We start from the raw sequence: 10,994 nt of genomic DNA, 5'->3' as shown, positions 1-10,994 counted from the left end.
AGCGGTTACCTTAGGCACTCTTGGCTAGCCACCTGCCTGTTAAGCCCTCTGGAGTGCAAATTTTAGCTCTCCAAAGCGGTACCAGAGGATTTAACTCTTGGCTAGCCACCTGCCGTTCAGCCCTCTGGAGTGCTAATTTTAGCTCTCCAGAGCGGTACCACAGGATTTAACTTATTTGTAATTACCAACAATATTCAACAATCAAAAACATTGCATGCATGCTTATTTCTCATTCCAACAAAAACTCTGTACTCTTCCTAAATTTAGTCCTTAATACTGGAGAGACCCCTCCCGTACCTGACCCTCAGATTCAGCTTGATCGAATCACACAATTTCTATGTGAAAAGTAAGAACATCGCTTACCTCTATTAACAGTGGCCACTGAATTTGTGTGTGTGATTTGTCCAAACTTTCTCAGATGGCGCAGTACCCCAATGGTCTCTTTCCAGTCCCGTCTGGGGTGCCAATTATGTTGTGGATAATTATCACTATACTTATTAAAAATCAAAGTTCTTCCAGAGTTTTTGTAGAATCAAGATATACTTTATTACATAGAGCAACAAAAGGCAAGCTGGTCTGCACAGCAACTAACTCACAACACTCGGCCCTCAGTTTATATACAATGTCCATTCTTGCTCGTTTTACATACTTTTAGCTTAAAACCCTCCCAGTTCAGTTTCTCCACCATTGTCTCCAAACTTTCATATTTTGACCGCTCCGCCCACTCTCTTAATTTATGCTAGTGGCGAAATCTGACTTCTCCTCCTATATTTATTTAGTTTGGATACAATGGTGGCCAAACCAAACTTTCTCATGTAAAAAATAACAGAGCCACCACCTGGATCTGCTCTGTTTATTCCAAAACATATCAATCAATACTTAGATATGGTCTAAACATAGCAGATCCATAACCCATTCTCAACCATATACATTTTAAGACTTTCCTAATGCATTACCTCATACATAACAGTATAATCAATCAAGAGCCATCTCCTGACTCTGGCTCCCTCCTTGTGTACCACTCGGTACCACACTCTCGATCACTAAGTTTTCACCATTCGGTACATTTTTTAAACATTTTTAGTCATTTAGCAGAGGCTCTTATCCAGAGCGACTTACAGTTAGTGAGTGCATACATTTTTCATACTACCCCCCCGTGAGAAACGAACCCACAACCCTGGTGTTGCAAGTGCCATGCTCTACCAACTGAGCTACAGGGGACACACTCTGTCTTTATAATTAGCTACAGTTGAAGTCGGATGTTTACATACACCTTAGCCAAATACATTTAAACTCAGTTTTTCACAATTCCTGATAATTAATCCTAGTAAACATTCCCTGTCTTAGGTCAGTTAGGATCACCACTTTATTTTAAGAATGTGAAATGTCAGAATAATAGTAGAGAGTGATTTATTTCAGCTTTTATTTATTTCATCACATTCCCAGTGGGTCAGAAGTTTACATACACTCAATTAGTATTTTGTAGCATTGCCTTTAAATTGTTTAACTTGGGTCAAACGTTTTGGGTAGCCTTCCACACGCTTCCCAAAATAAGTTGGATGAATTTTGGCCCATTCCTCCTGACAGAGCTGGTGTAACGGAGTCAGGTTTGTAGGCCTCCTTGCTCACACACGCTTTTTCAGTTCTGCTCACAAATTTTCTATAGGATTGAGGTCAGGGCTTTGTGATGGCCACACCAATACCTTGACTTTGTTGTCCTTAAGCCATTTTGCCACATCTTTGGAAGTATGCTTGGGTTCATTGTCCAGTTGGAAGACCCATTTGCGACCAAGCTTTAACTTCCTGACAGATGTCTTGAGATGTTGCTTCAATATATCCACATAATTTTCCTTCCTCATGATGTCATCTATTTTGTGAAGTGCACCAGTCCCTCCTGCAGCAAAGCACCCCCACAGCATGATGCTGCCACCCCCCATGTGCAGTTGCAAACCGTAGTCTTGCTTTTTTAATGGCGGTTTTGGAGCAGTGGCTTCTTCCTTGCTGAGCGGCCTTTCAGGTTATGTTGATATAGGACTCGTTTTACTGTGGATATAGATACTTTTTTACCTGTTTCCTCCAGCATCTTCACAAGGTCCTTTGCTGTTGTTCTGGGATTGATTTGCACTTTTCGCACCAAAGTACATTAATCTCTAGGAGACAGAACGCGTCTCCTTCCTGAGCAGTATGACGGCTGCGTGGTCCCATGGTGTTTATACTTGCGTACTATTGTTTGTACAGATGAACGTGGTACCTTCAGGCGTTTGGAAATTGCTCCCAAGGATGAACCAGACTTGTGGAGGTCTACAATTTATTTTCAGAGGTCTTGGCTGATTTCTTTTGATTTCCCCATGATGTCAAGCAAAGAGGCACTGAGTTTGAAGGTAGGCCTTGAAATACATCCACAGGTACATCTCCAATTGACTCAAATGATGTAATTTTAGCCTATCAGAAGCTTCTAAAGCCATGACATCATTTTCTGGAATTTTCCAAGCTGTTTAAAGGCACAGTCAACTTAGTGTACTTCTGACCCACTGGAATTGTGATACAGTGAATTATAAGTGAAATAATCTGTCTGTAAACAATTGTTGGAAAAATTACTTGTGTCATGCACAAAGTAGATGTCCTAACCGACTTGCCAAAACGATAGTTTGTTAACAAGACATTTGTGGAGTGGTTGAAAACAAGTTTTAATGACTCCAACCTAAGTGTATCTAAACTTCCGACTTCAACTGTAGATACAATTTTGCATTTTTAAAGCAAGTTTGCATTAATTCTACACATTTTGCCATGTGGCAGAGAGAAGATTTAGCAATTTTATAACAAATGTCATGCAATTCTACTCATTTTGCCATGGGGTAGGGAGAAATAATTGCAGTTTTACAGCTAATTTCCTGCAATTCTACACATTTTGCCATAGGGTGGAGAGAAATGTTTACAGTTTTTAAGCAAATGTCCTGAAATTCTACACATTTTGCACAAATCAGGTTGCTGACAAATGAAAGGTTGTGAGTTCAAATCAAGTGAGGTTGACTCCCAAGTAATCAGAATTTTGCTGGTCTGGAAAACTATGCCCACTATTATCATATTTCCCAGCATGCTCTACTGCAGTTCAATTTTTTGAATTTGAATTGTTTGTTTCAATATCTGTGTTTTTGCATGTTCATTCATTGATTAATTAATCAATTCATTAATCTTATGCTACACAAAGATAAATAACATACATTATTCTAAACTAATCAAATCTGTAAACTGGCTTTATTGCACCCGTTACTGAAATGGTTGTTCCAGTACTGTTTTTAACTTGCGTCAGAAATGGTTGTTCCAGTACTGTTTTTAACTTGCGTCATGAACTTGAATATCTCCTGTGCCTTAACCTGTTGGTTCGACCTGTTATTTCTGAAGTTTTATTTTGCTTTATTTTGATTTTGTTCATAACTGTTTGTGTCAACACCTGCTACCCACTAGCCAGCTAGCTAGCTAGGTTGCAATGGAGCCTGCTTCACCTGGAATAGCTAACAAACGTTTCCAGCGCTGTAAAAGCTGTGTTTATTGTTCCAATCAGCGTTGGTCCCATGTCACAACTTGTGGAAACCGAAGGCAGCGGCATGCTGTGAAGCAGACTGGAGTGTCTGCAAGAGATTCGGAGCAGATTGACACAAGGAATAGCTTCGCCGCACTGGTGCCTGATCTACCTGTGCCTTCATTGCTGGGATTGCCTGTGTCTGCGACGGCTGTGCTGACTCCAACTACGCTGACTCCAGCAGCGGCTCCGTCATCGAGTTCGGCTCCTTTCCCTTTCTCCAGATCTGACGGGGCACTGCCTGCTGTGAGAGGTCTGAACCTATCGCCGGAGGCAGCGGTTGTATGCTATCCTGCTTCTCGTGGGCCTGTGAAAGGTTCAATGAATTGTGTGAGGGGTAGGATGGCCGGATTTCTCCATCCCCTTCTCCTGCTGTTGTATTGGGCAGTTCGATGGTGAGAAATGTCTGCCCTAGTAGGAAGTCCACTGTGTGCAGCGCACCCTGCACTAACGTAAATAACATGAGCATGTCTACTTCTGCTAAGCTTTCCAGTAAAGCAATGAAAACAATCAAGAATCCCAGAAAAGTGTTAAAAATAGCCCACGTTAACATATGTAGCTTAAGAAACAAGGATCATGAAATTTATAATTTGCTAGCAACAGACAACCTTGATATTCTGACAATCTCTGAAACTCACTTAGATAATACCTTTGATGATACAGTGGTAGCAATACATGGTTATAACATCTACAGAAAATACAGAAATGCCATAGGTGGAGGTGTTGTCGTTTATATTCAGAACTACATTCCTGTAAAGCTTAGAGAGGATCTCATGTTAAATACTGTTGAAGTAATATGGCTACAGGTTAATCTGTCTCACCTAAATCCCATTCTGGTGGGAAGCTGCTATAGACCACCAAGTGCTAACAGTCAGGATCTGGATAACATGTGTGAAATGCTTGATAATGTATGTGATATCAACAGAGAGGTATATTTTCTGGGTGATTTAAATATTGACTGGCTTTCATCAAGCTGTCCACTCAAGAAAAAGCTTCAAACTTTAACTAGTGCCTGCAACCTGGTTCACTACTAGGGTAGTTACAAACAGCACAGGAATGAAATCATCAACATGTATTGATCAAATCTTTACTAATGCTGCAGAAATTTGCTTTAAAGCAGTATCCAAATCTATTAGATGTAGTGCTCACAATATAGTAGCCATATCTAGGAAAACCAAAGTTCCAAAGGCTGGGCCTAATATAGTGTATAAGAGGTCAAACAAAAGGTTTTGTACTGATTCCTATGTTGTTGATGTAAATAATATGTGTTGTCTGTGGTGTGTAATGAGGAGCAACCAGACGCTGCACTTGACACATTTATGAAATTGCTTATTCCAGTTACTAATAAGCATGGACCCATCAAGCAAATGACTGTAAAAACTGTTAAATCCCTGTGGATTGATGAGGAATTGAAAAATGGTATGGTTGAGAGGGATGAGGCAAAAGGATTGGCAAATAAGTCTGGCTGCACGACCGGTTGGTACTGCAAATTGAGAAATCATGTGACTAAACTGAATAAAAAGAAGAAGAAACTATACTATGAAACAAAGATAAAAGATAAAAAGCTTTGGAGCACCTTAAATGAAAATTGTAATTTGGAATTCCGTAAAGTGAGTGTGGAAGAAGTGAAAAATTATTGTTGTCTATCAACAATGACAAGCCACCGGGGTCTGACAACTTGGATGGAAAATTACTGAGTAAATTAGCTGACGATATTGCCACTCCTATTTGCCATATATTCTATCTAAGCCTACCAGAAAGTGTTTGCCCTCAAGCCTGGAGAGAAGCAAAAGTAATTCCGCTACCCAAGAATAGTAAAGGCCCCATTACTGGCTCAAATAGCCGACCAATCAGCCTGTTACCAACCCTTAGTAAACTTTTGTAAACAATTGTGTTTGACCAGATACAATGCTATTTTACTGTAAACAAATTGACAACAGACTTTCAGCATGCTTAAAGGGAAGGACATTCAACAAGCATGGCATTTACACAATGACTGATGATTGGCTGAGAGAAATTGATGATAAAAAGATTGTGGGAGCTGTTTTGTTTGACTTCAGTGTGGCTTTTGACATTATCGATCATAGTCTGCTGATGGAAAAACGTATGTGTTATGGCTATACACCCCCTGCTATATTGTGGATAAATAGTTACCTGTCTAACAGAACACATAGGGTGTTGTTTAATGGAAGCCTCTCCAACATAATCCAGGTAGAATCACGAATTCCCCAGGGCAGCTGTCTAGGCCCCTTACTTTTTTCAATCTTTACTAATGACATGCCACTGGCCTTGAGTAAACCCAGTGTGTCTATGTATGCCTCAACATTATACACGTCAGCTACTGCAGCGAGTGAAATCACTGCAACACTTAACAAAGAGCTGGGGTTCGTTTCAGAATGGGTGGCAAGGAATAAGTTAGTCCTAAATGTACAAGGAGAGCTAACATGAATAATATGCATGTAAACATTTAATGGCTCAAAGTGGAGGAGAGATTGACTTCATCACTAAGTATTGACATTCTGAATGCACCGAGGTGTCTGTTTTAAACTACTAGCACACAGCTCGGACACCCATGCATACCCCACAAGACATGCCACCAAAGGTCTCTTCACAAGTCAAGAACAGACTATGGAGGCGCACAGTAATACATAGAGCCATGGCTAAATGGAACTCTATTCCACATCAGGTAATTGACACAAGCAGTAGAATCAGATTTAAAAAACAGATAAAAATACACCTTCTGGAACAGCGGGGACTGTGAAGCGACACACAGGCACAGACACACATTTAAGTGATAATGCCAGAGAAGCCGGTGTTTGTAGGATATGTTGGCACGGGTGTTGTTAGGCCCGTGATGAAGTCGACAAACGGTGCCAATATATTCTTCAAACACTGGTTTCGAGGGCATTATCACTTTTATACAACGGGTTACCAACATATTCAAATAATGATTGACAGATTTTCATATTTGTTTTTATTTTGATGTATTTATTCATACTGTTTCATCCTTTCACAAGATATAGTCCCGACACAAATCTAGGGTTGCTACCCAAGCCGGCTGGTCGTTCGTTCTATCGGTTCGGTTGCCAGAGACGTGACCCAGTCGTTCAGTCTTTTTGTTCTGTATCTATGGACGCGACCCAGTCGTTCGTTCTAAATGTTCCATTGCCATACTGGCTGGCAACATTCTTATCCCTTGCTTGCTAGCTAGACAACTACGGCTAACTTACAGTGACGTCAAACAGTGCAGCCAGAATAACAACAGGAGCTGCATTTGCATTTGTTTAAGCTGTTTTCTAGTGACATTTATTTGGATGTATCCATAACAATGAGCTAATGAGGTGTGATTTCGCCTGGCATAGACAATGTGCTCTATCGTCAGGACACTGTTGTTCAGAGGAGCTAACCAACAACACAGCTAACACATTCACTTCAAACTGAAGCTGGAAAGACTGCAAACTAGCTGCATTTTTTACCTTGTTTTACCATTTTTCAATGTACATTTCATTAAATTCTACTGGCTGACAAATGCTGCCTGCCTGTCTGTCTCGTCCCGACTCCCGACACGTTCATTACAATGGGACAGCTGGAGATCGAATTTGAATATTGAAACAATGTTGCAAATGTCAGAGAGACAGAAAGCAAGGTTTATCCAAATCTCCGCTGTTGAAAATGAAATGTTAGTCTAAAAGAAATGTGAGATAATGTCTAGATGCTTTTTATAGTGGAGATCAAGTTTATAAATTCCCTGGCTGGACTGATGAGACAGTGGATTGCACAGTCAGATGGAACAGAGTAAATATGCATTTTAATGTCATAGATTTAGCCGGTGGTAACTTGTGGAATAGACACCGGCTGGAATGTGGTTTTAACCAATCAGCTTTCAGGTTTAGACCCACCCGTTGTATAAACACATGATAAGACACACAGTCTACACATACGTACACATGGATGTTCTATTGTAAATATGTGATAGTGGAGTAGTGACCTGAAGGAACACACCAAATGTATTGGGTAAAGTTTTATGAAATGTAATGTCATGTAATATTTTAAATTGTATATAACTGCCTTAATGTTGATGGACCCCAGGAAGCCCCAGGAAGCTAATGGGGATCCTTAATAAATACAAATACAAATGTATATTCTAAATGAGCTAAACAATATAAACAGACTATTTATGGACTGAGAACCATATTATCATACCATAAAATTCCAACACCTGTCCTCTCCAAGCCTGCGAGACAGTGCACAGCCACCTTCCCCTCTTTCATGCCGTAGGCTATCACCTTCACTCCATCCATCATCCCCACGACAGACGACACACCAAAGTCTGGCATGCCAAAATAGAAAAAAAGGCTACAACACAAGTACCCACACAGGGAAGGAAAGACATAAACACATAATTAATTTACATAAGGCCACAGAGACTATCCTAATTGTATGTGTATTAGAGATTGGTATCAATACAGTATAGTCTTACTTACTACCAGTCTCCATAAAGGTTTGTAGGAAGTAGGTGAATCCAGTGTCTGGCTCCAGAGGAGGGCCACAGTGAGCATGCTCCCCAGGCGAAAGCATGTTGATGATGGACTTGATGTTCAGCCTGGTCAGATAGAACAGGATCAGTTAGAGGAGACAGAGGGTGGAAACTTGCGCACACGCGCAGGCATGCATGCACACATACATGACAATTTACCATTGGAACTGCTCTATGATGCTGTATTTCTTGATGATGTGAGAGGAGGGTCTCGCCATAGCCACAATGTCATCAGTCACCCTGAAAACAGAACACAGTGAATATAGAACTCCCAATCCTCTCTCTTTCTCTCTCTCTCCCTCCCCTATCTCTTTCTCTCCTTCCCTTCCTCCCTCTCTCCTTCACCCCCACCCCCACCCCCACCCCCCTCACCAGTGTGAGTAGAGTCCCTGTACAGTTTGTTGGCTGGGCATCCAGCAGGCTGGTCCTTCGTAGCGGCAGTCCAGTCCTCCAGAGGCCAAGAGGCAGATGATCTTGGATGGGATGGCTTCACCAGGTTCTCTCTGACCTGGGAGTAGGCTAGCCGTGGCACCGGCACCATGGACATAGTAGACAACATGTACCATAGCGGAGGTAGTTCACAGAGTCAGTTTAACCCTCTAGAGTCTAAGCCCTGTCTAAGCCGGGGGAAGGGGGGGGTTCTACTAAGCTAACATATTAATGTGTAGCCCAAACTGTTCGGATACGACAGACAGAAGTTGGCAGAAGAGGCTATACCGACTTCAGACGAGTCCCAAGACGCTTGTGGGGGTCGTAGAGCAAAACGGAGAACACCATCGTGTTCGTGAGAGTCTCATCGTTCCACAATAGTTGTAGGCCAAACAGTTCGGACGCTTTAGACTTTTTTGTGAGAAGACCGCTTTTCGGGATGTCTTATGGTCTGACAAACATCGCTCTAGCCTTGCCACCTTTCACTACAGATGCGGAAGGGCGATATCGGCGGATGTGGTGGATTGAGACGCAGCCAATGCAAACTGTTATCTCTAGCTTAAACAGACAGATTTTGATGGGGATTTTTTAATTATGTTAATTCGATTACCGCAGGGCCGCGGAAATTGTAGGAGAAAGGTTCAACCATAAAACTGAAGTCAGCTGTTGAACCCTATGGAGGACAAGCTAGCGCCTTTGTCCAGTGGACGATATGCCACGATCAAGTGCAGGGTTATAGTGTGTAGTGTACTGTGGTGGCTGTACCTTGAGTGGAACCTAGCAAGACTTAGCTCAGCCTTATGGGAAGATGTAAAGTCAATATGCCCGCCTCAAGAACAACAACTTGGTTAATTTGGAAGTATGCTACATCTGCAGGTGGTTAGGTCAGAAGTGACTGACAGAGCTTCTGTGGGATTAAAGCCCAGAACAGCCACCTGGCGAACTTCCCCTACTGCACCTGTGTGAGACTGTGTAGTAATGAAGAGTCCAGTAGCTTGTACAATTGGAAAAGTAAAGAAAATAGAGTCAATAAATGTTGCAAATAGCTAAAGAAACATATCACAGTATTATAAACCTTCTAGTGACCAGACCGAGCAGCCTCCAGCCTCGGATCAAGACGGTCCATTGCTTAAAGTGTAAGTATTTGATAGATCAAATTGGATGATAATAACAATGTATTTTAGTGAGGCACCATACAAATTTACTTGCATTAAAGTTCCATCAATACGTTCTCATTATCAACTGTGATTTCATTGACTGATCATAATAATCTCTATAGGATTGTTGATTCATTTTATGTACATTCATCTCAAACAATACCCTCCTCTGTATCTTGTCTTCCCTTTTTGGGGACATCTCTGAGAGAGAGGCAAGCTCCATTTCACACACACACACACGCGCTGCTGTGCGCCGGCCCAGGTTCTCTAAACCTTATTAGCTGTCATAATAAAATTAAATCAGACATTCACAAATCATAGTAAGCTCTGTTCTATAAGACCTATACTGTACTCCTGTCCACACCTTGCATACATGAAACTTATCTGTCTCAGCCATCTGGACACATTTTGATTATGTCTTTAAGTGTTGCTGTGAGTGTGATATTGCAACATACGTGCACAATTAGAAAGCTGAAGATGTTATTGTTCCAAAGAGTTCCTACTAAATTAGTTATAATATGTAATTATATGTATTGGTCCATTGTTGATTTGACATTAGTACAATAAAAGCTATTTACTGTCAAAGTCGACTGTGCATTCTTCAATTAAAACCTCATGATTATTCTGTTCCTAAATGCAGAACACTTGAATGGGTCAGTTCTATCACAGCAGAGATATAAACATGAGTGTATTCATTTTACTAATACCACATGCAATGTCAGGCAGTGTCCATGAGAGGTCAGTAGGCCTATGTACAGTATCTGTTGTGAAACTGGTTTTCAAAAGTTTAGCCTAAGAACAGCCTAAAACTGAGATTAGGGCCATCGTTCAAGTAACTGCTGTTAATACAATGTAGCAGGGAAAGGGGGATATCTAGTCAGTTGAGCATTAAACCAAAATGTATCTACCACATTTAACCACTCTGAATCAGAGAGGTGTGGGGGGCTGCCTTAATCAAGGTCATAGGCGCCCGAGGAGCTGTTGTTGGGGGTTAACTGCCTTGCTCAAGGGCAGAACGGCAGATTATTTTACTTACTGGTTCGGAGGTTTGAACCAGCAACCTTTCAGTTACTAGCCCAACGCTCTTAACTGCTATGCTACCTGGCCCAACCACTCTATGGTTAGGGTTAGGGTAAGAGTCATAGAGTTACTGCTGTAAGTACACTGTATTACCACTCTAGGGCACACTGTGCTGTGTGGTCTGTTATAAGGGTGTGGAGGCCGACGCCCAGCTATCTACGGTCCAATGGTTCGCACTTACCGCTTCCAACCCTGACAACTGTTACCAAGG

General features: G+C 41.5%; 1 protein-coding gene across 2 annotated transcripts; it reads right to left on the bottom strand.

Moving 5' to 3' along the window:
• Positions 1 to 7,650: 7,650 nt before the first annotated feature.
• Positions 7,651 to 8,695, bottom strand: LOC121531361 (protein tyrosine phosphatase domain-containing protein 1-like). Of its 2 annotated transcripts, none has more exons than XM_041836598.1 (4): positions 8,490 to 8,695; positions 8,277 to 8,357; positions 8,065 to 8,183; positions 7,651 to 7,910 (listed from the first exon to the last, which is right to left on the bottom strand). In XM_041836598.1, exons 1-4 carry the CDS (start codon positions 8,681 to 8,683, stop codon positions 7,756 to 7,758), a joined length of 549 nt encoding a protein of 182 aa, XP_041692532.1. In that variant the 5' UTR covers positions 8,684 to 8,695; the 3' UTR covers positions 7,651 to 7,755. The 2 variants fall into 2 exon arrangements, with proteins under 2 accessions (XP_041692532.1, XP_041692533.1); XM_041836599.1 differs by having other exon boundaries at positions 7,847 to 7,936.
• Positions 8,696 to 10,994: the final 2,299 nt, after the last annotated feature.

The sequence above is a fragment of the Coregonus clupeaformis genome, chromosome 19 (assembly GCF_020615455.1).
Source record: "Coregonus clupeaformis isolate EN_2021a chromosome 19, ASM2061545v1, whole genome shotgun sequence".
Classification (NCBI taxonomy): Eukaryota; Metazoa; Chordata; class Actinopteri; order Salmoniformes; family Salmonidae; genus Coregonus; species Coregonus clupeaformis.
The sequence above is the reverse complement of the archived record's forward strand: the minus strand, read 5'-3'. Positions and strand labels throughout refer to the sequence as shown.